Genomic DNA, 7,690 nt, shown 5'->3' on the forward strand with positions numbered 1-7,690 from the left:
GAGGGCATCGATCCTAACCCCTCACTTTGGATAGGAACTATTCATCCAAATCTACTAGTAGGTTATTGGTGCGCCAGGCGTTCCTCGAACCCTGGTCCCCACCCTTTAACAACCTTCCCACAGGACAAGCTGTCACCAATTGTGCAGATCAAATGGTGACAGCTTGTCCTGTGGGAAGGTTATTAAAGGGTGGGGACCAGGGTTCGAGGAACGCATGGCGCACCAATAACCTACTGGTGGATTTGGATGAATAGTTCCATATCCACGGTGAGGGGTTAGGATTGATGCCCTGCAGGGCCAGCTTGGGGTCCGTTGGGATGGCTAGCGGTGGGCTAGTGGGGTCCGCAGGACGGGTTGTCACAATTTTTATGAAGTCCAAGTGATTAATGATGAACCAAGATAAAACACATGACCTCCAGTACATCTTCCATCATCGATATCAGCTTTGTAACTATTGTCGTTGTATCCAACAACCTTACTCAACCGATCATGCATGTAGAACAAGCCTAAGTTGGTGGTTCCTTTCACGTACCTTAATAAGTGTTTAAGAGCTTGTCCATTGTACCTCTATCGGACTCTGCATATACCGGCTCAAAACTCCTACAGCAAAAGCTAAGTCAGGACGTGTGTGAAGCAGATACCTTAAAAACCCAATCGTTCTTCTATATCTTGTGGCATCAATTTCAGGTTGGTCTTCAACCTTTGATATCTCCATACCAGGATCCACTAGTATATGCGCTGAGTTACACGAATCCATCTTAGTATCGATAAGAATACCTTGAGCATAACCTTCTTGTTTTATTCTTATCCCATATGTTCCTTGTACTACTTCAATACCAAGATAATATGTCAAATTTCCGAGGTCTGACATCTCAAACTCTCTTGACGTATCCCTTTTAAACTGATCAATGACTTTTTGTGAAGTTCTTGTCACAAACAAGTCATCAACATAGATTGCAACTACCAGACTTTCTTTATTGTCATTCTTGAGATACACAGTAGGCTCCTTTATGCATCTTTTAAAGTTCATCATCTTCTAAAATGATCAAGCTCCACGTTCCAATCTCTAGGAGCTTGACGTAGCAGTGGAAAACGATTTCACAAGATGACTGATGTTAATTCGCGGATCTGCGTAGAATAGGTTTTAGAAAACATGTATAACTTCAAATCTACAAAAAGGGTTACAAAATCCTTTGGGGAAAACTTACATCTATGGGTTGGGAAATTGCTCACCAAAATTCGTCCATATAAGAGTCTGTTTACCCCTTATTTTCTACCATCTCCTAGGACATGTAAGATCTGTCCTTAATCTCAACTGTGCCTCTTTGTCCTCTTTCTCTTAAATAACTCTCTCTCTCTAGGTTTAGGAGGCACGAAATTATAAAGAATAAAAACCTAATCATCTATTTAATAAGTCTTGTTAAATTAGGGTTGGAAACTTGGCTTAATGGGCTTTGTATAAATGATATAACAATTTATACTATTTTATGACTAATGTTTACTCATTTTAATGTCACAAACTGTGACTTGCATATCTGTTATAAGTTCATAACTAATTTCCAACAACATATTGGTCACAATGTAGTCATAAGAGTGACGATTAATATTATCGTAACATATTCGTCACTAACTGTGACAAACCTTTTTTACTGATTTTTTCCGTCATAATATAGTGACGAAAATACTATGAATTTTTGACAAATAAATTTAGTCATAATATCGTATTTAAAGTGTCACAAATTTGTGATGAATTTTTTTTGTCTCAAAAATACGTCTCAATAAAATTATTTTCTTGTAGTGAGACCATACAACGCCTTATGTAGTCTGTACACTTGATCCTCTTGTCCTCGTTTAATGAAGCCTTCGGGTTGGCACACATAAACCAGTTCGTTTAAGTCACCATTTAAGAATTCGGTTTTGACATCAAGGTGATGAATCTCCCATCCCTTCGAAGCTGCGATAGAAATGAGTAGTTAAATAGTTTCCATTCGAGCTACAGGTGCAAACGCTTCTTCGAAGTCCACTCCTTGTTGTTGTACATAACCTTTTGCTACAAGTCTTGCCTTGAACTTGTTCAATGATCCATCCGCTTTCTTCTTGATTTTATACACCCACTTCAATCCTATTGGTTTAACACCAACCGGCTTCTCAACTAGTTCCCAGGTTTTATTTCTAGCGATAGACTCCAACTCAGCCTTCATCGCGTTAACCCTTTCTTGTAAACTTAAAGCTTCAGAAACAGACTATGGTTCACCATCTATGGTAAGTAGAAGTCGTTCACTCTCCAGCTCAGCTAGTAGAACATAATCATTGAGGTATCAAGGTTTGTTGATAACACGTCCATATCTTGTAACAACTTGCTGATTTTCACCTACTTGATCCATGATTTCTTCATTTTGTTCATCTTCTATCTCTTCTTCTTGGTTTGCATGTTCTTGATCCGTTTCTTGATGCTCAACATTGTCATCCTGATTGTTCTCATGTTCGTTTCCTTCTTCTACAAACCCATTATGAGATAACATTCCTGGTTCTCCATTGGTTTGGTTTTCTGCAGTCGACCAATCCCAAAATTTTGTTTCATCAAACACAACGTCTCTACATACAAACACCTTTCTTGTAAATGAATCATATAAGCTTTTGAACCCGGTTTTGTCCCAAGATTGATCAAAGTTCGTGACCTATTATCCAACTTCTTAAGATGTGGTCCAATGATCTTAGCATAAGCAACACAGCCAAACACTCGTAGATGCTCGATGTTAGGCTTTTTGGTCGTGAAACTTTCATATGGAGTCTGACCTGCTAAAGCTTTGGTAGGAACTCGATTAATAAGATATGTTGAATGACGTACGACCTCTCCCCATAGTTCATTCGGAATTTCATAGCTTTAAGCAGGCTTCTTGTCATCTCCATTAATGTGCGGTTTCTTCTTTCAACTACACCATTCTGTTGAGGAGTATATGGTGCAGTTAAATGCCTATAGACACCACTCCCTTCACAGAACCGATTAAACTCAAGCGAGGTAAACTCTCCTCCCCTATCGGTGCGAAAGGTTTTAAAAGACAATCCGGTCTGCTTCTCAATTTCTTCTTTAAACCTTTTAAACCAATCGAAAGCCTTGTCCATATGTATCTGGAAAAATCATCAATAAGGACAAAGACATACCAGTTGTTAGCTGGTGTTGGTGGAGAGATCGGTCCACACGTCACCATAGATCAGCTCCAAGGCTTGAGCTGTTCGGAAAGATGTTGTAGTTGGAAACACAACTCTGGTCTGTTTTCCGACTAAACACGCAGTACACACATTCTTCTCATGGATTGATTGTGGCATTCCAACGACCATACCATGTTTTACCATATTGTTCATTACTCCAACGCTTACATGTCCCAGCCGAGCATGCCATGTTAGAGTAGTGTCATTATCTTGGATATAAAGACACGTAGGATACTCAACCTCCATTGGTGTCTTATAGAGGCGGTTTGATGATCTAGTGACTCGTACTAACAAACGCCCAACCGGATCACTTAAAGTCAAAACATCTCCCTTCATGTTCACTTCACATCCAAATTATGTCGCTTGTCCTAGACTGATAATGTTGTGCTTCAGGTCGGAAATATAATAGATCTTCTTGAGTGATAGCCTCTCACCGGTTTTTCCCACAAAAACAATTGATTCCTTTCCAACAATGTTGACAAACGACCATGACCAAACTTGACCTTTCCTGTGATGCTCGTATCGAGGCTGGAGAAGAATTCCTTGTTTCCCGTCATGTGGTTGCTAGCACCGTTATAAGGATACTATATACTTTCATTGTTAGTATCATAATTCATGGGAAACACCTTATCCTCGTTTAAGAACACCACCTCATGAACATAAAGTGCATCAGCTTCATGAGTTTCATTCAGATTTTTCTCTTGATGTCCAACTTCTTTCGCAGGACATGATGATGCGTAGTGACCCGGTTTACCACATCTCCAACAAACAATTTTAGATAGATCTTTCTTCTGGTTCTGTTTCTGGTTTTGTACTTGATATGTAGTGTCTCCTCCGTGATTCTAGCCATTGAACCTTCCTCGTCCCCTACCTCTGCCGGAACTATCACCACCATAGTTACTGATAACTCTCTAATTTACATGTTTTAAGCATCCCTATTTGTCCATATTTTGCATTGTTTTTACCCTAACCTTAGCATTTTTAGGTCATTAACTGTAGGAATTCTCATTTAGGTCATTTAGGGTGTTGCATTCTTGCATTTGAATATTTTGGATGAAAACAGGTGCTTTAGAGCCTAAAATGGGAAGAAACAAGGTCAAATCCGAGCATGTACCCGAAGGAGCTATGGAGCAGGAAGAACAGTCCAAACCTCAACCCAATCGAAGAGGATCCAAGGGCAGGAAGAACAACCCGAGGACCTATTAGAGGATTTACCCGACCAAATCTTCGAGCACCGCCTCGAGCAGACCCTCGGGCAGGACTGGGCTGCTAGGGTTAAAGGGTTTCCATATATAAACCCCCCTCTTATTCCTCTCGCCCTAGCACGCCGCAGACACTCAAACCAGAGAGCGAGAGCTTCTGAGAGAGATTTTGAGCGACTCAAACACTTTTTCCACTTTGTTAGGATTCATTTTGTTATTTTCTTTTATATTTTTGATTCTATACTCTTCCTGTTTACTCGATTTTCAATACAATGCAATTTTTGTTTATCTATGCTTTTGTGTTTTCTGCAATGAGATCTGAGTAGTGAAACAAAGTTTCTAGGGATGGGATAGACAATTTTGTGTTTTTGATCGGTTAGGATGTCTTAGCTTGGTTGTTTATGTTTTATAAATTCCCTTCTAGATAGGTGTTCTTAATGCTATCAACAGACCGAGAGGTTGAGATTAGATCTAGGGTGTTTTACCATCGAGAGGTGTAGATGAAATGCTTGAATCAATCAATGCTAGAGATTTACTCACTTAGCCTAAGAGATTAGATGTGTAAGGAGTTTATTGACAATAATGAATCGGTTTGTATTGCCTGCTTGGTCATGTTTCTCCAACGAGAGTTGGGTAGGGGAGTGATCAAGGTTGATTGTTTCTATCACGAGAGTGTTTTAACAAGATTTTAGAGATTCATTGTCTAGAGAATATTTGCTTGAGGCATGTAGGACATTCATACTAGTCAGGAACGCTTAGGAGTCGATTACCCCATCCTTAGGAGCTTTCGCATTTTGATTGTTTACATTTTCATTCATAACTCGATCACTTACCCGAACAGGTACACGATCACCTGCTTCGAGTACACCTTCGAGCTATTCATACTCATCTTGTTTACTCGATCACCCCACCCGATCCTCTACTCGAATGCTTGCATCGAGTGCTTAGGTCATGTAGTTCTTGTTTATTTGCTTTCTTTTGTTTATTTTAGGATTGTTAGATCAAACCATTGATTGCTTGGCTTGACTTGCATTGTTCTGATCATATCTCATCTGCTAGCATAACAACCATTTGGAGTGATAACCCTTTGTACTACAACTGCATAGGGAATTGATACCCTGGATGAAAATCCTCTTATCAGTTACCTCGACCAAAACCACCTCGACCATATCCTCCTCGACTACTTCCTCTTCTTCCATAACCTCCTCTGTTATAGCCTCCTTTGTTTCCTTGATAACCAACGTAGTTTCCTTGATTGTTTTAGTTTGAAAACATAAGTTTTGATTGGTCTTCATTTCGGGTCTCCTCCCCCTACATGCTCTTCATAGGCTTTTATTCGAACAACTATGTCTCCAAATCTGGTTGTCTTTAAGTCTATGACTTGTTCCAACGATGCAACGATATGAATATATTTGTGTCTTGGAAGTCCTATTAAGAACTTCTTTACCAAATTTGATTCTTCAATGATTTCTCCGAAAGAATATGACTGCGATGCTAGGCCTAAGATCTTGCCAGCAAAATAATCAACAGAGTCGGTATCATTCATCTTCACTCGATCAAGATCTGCAAGTAGAGTCTGAAGCCTCGCTTCCTTCACACGTTCCGCACCTAGGTGACGTGCTTGTATGGCTTCCCATAGGGTTTTAGCCAAACCTTGATCTCCAACTTGCAGGATGAGTAACTTGGGGATGGATTGAAACAGAAGAGCAGTCTCCACGTCGTTCCTCTTCTGATCACTGGATCCAGGATCAATAGTCTCCCACACCTTGCTAACTCGAAGTGTAATTCTCATGTGCATCAACCAAACAGTATAGTTTGTCAATATAAACATTGGACATTGGATGGACGGTGATCCAAGGTCCTTGGTTCGCGGCGATGGATTTGGTTCGTCCCCCATACTTGGTTATGAACAGCTTCTTCTCCACAACCTTTGGTCGGAGATACAACCTTAGCTCTGATACCAAATCTAAGAATAAAAGAACTTGAAGAATATAAGAACACCTCTCTTATTGATTTAGAAAACTCTCTCAAAAACTAAATTTTTCTCTCAAGTCTTATGGAACACCTCTCCGTAGACTCCTATATTTATAGGTTTTAACTTTTCCTATACCTATTAGAATTAACATTTTACAACTTATTGATTTTAGGAATTTTTCCTCTTTCCTATTCTATCTCTTTTGGCAACTTCCTAAGAGATAACTTGTTCTTCAAGTTTGGAATTATCCAACAGCCAATAGTCCAATATATCTTATTATATAAAGTTGGGTTTTGATAGTTAGCTATTAACAAGATTTTGACATGTGTCAAGTTATCAATCTCAGATATTGACATGTGTAAAAATTAATATTTAATAGAAGAAATTTGATTACAACAAAAATAAAATATTTTGTTTAAAAAACTATGAATGATATAAAAAGATATTTATCAAAATTTACAGAATTTCTAAAAAAATACAAAGTTTTTTAAAATAATTATGAGATTATCTTATTATATAAAGTTCGATTTTGAAAGTTAGCCATTAACAGGATCATGACATGTGTCAAGTATACTGATGAGATGTTGACATGTGTCAAAAATTATTATTTTTCAAAACAGCTAATTAAGATAATAGCATTAAATTTACATAAAATTTATATGTCTATCTCTAAAAAGAAATTTCCTAAATCAAAAAGGAAAATTAACAAAACTAATATATTTTTCATTGTACGCTAATTATATTACGTGTTTTCTCAATTAGATTTTGACATGTATAAAAAAAAAATTTATTAAACATGTATATTATTATTAATCAATAAATAGGGAATAACAAATCTAAAACGAATAACATTAGTTATGTCAAAAGAATTATTATTTTTGAAACGTACTATGACAGCTAATTAAGAAAATGACATTATATCTATATAAATTTACATGTTTATATCGAAAGCTTTGATCTTTGATTTTTTTCTGATATAATTTTGCTTATCTATTGTGGGTCTTTGATTCGTGCAGGTTCTTCAATGGAAGCTATCATATGCAATAAAATAGAATCAAAGTATACAAAACCTGCTAAATTAATCGAGGATGGAGACACTGATGGAGGTTTCAAAAGTGATTCTACAGTTAGTAGCGTTATAAGTTTCGAAGATTAGTCGATGGTTAGTGTTTCTGGTCAAAATCTAGAGTTTTCTCTTCTGGATAATGTCAATGATTCCGGTACTGAAACAAAAGCTACTTGATCGAGTAATTGAGAAACAAATTTCAAATTTGGAAAGTTAGAACGGTATACCGTTTTAAAA

The 7,690-nt window shown here is 37.7% G+C and overlaps 1 protein-coding gene across 1 annotated transcript; it reads right to left on the bottom strand.

Moving 5' to 3' along the window:
- Positions 367-1,033, bottom strand: LOC109125481 (uncharacterized mitochondrial protein AtMg00810-like). The gene is made up of 2 exons (XM_019227118.1): positions 566-1,033; positions 367-474 (listed from the first exon to the last, which is right to left on the bottom strand). Exons 1-2 carry the CDS (start codon positions 1,031-1,033, stop codon positions 367-369), a joined length of 576 nt encoding a protein of 191 aa, XP_019082663.1.

Source organism: Camelina sativa, chromosome 7 (genome assembly GCF_000633955.1).
Source record: "Camelina sativa cultivar DH55 chromosome 7, Cs, whole genome shotgun sequence".
In the NCBI taxonomy this organism is placed as follows: domain Eukaryota; kingdom Viridiplantae; phylum Streptophyta; class Magnoliopsida; order Brassicales; family Brassicaceae; genus Camelina; species Camelina sativa.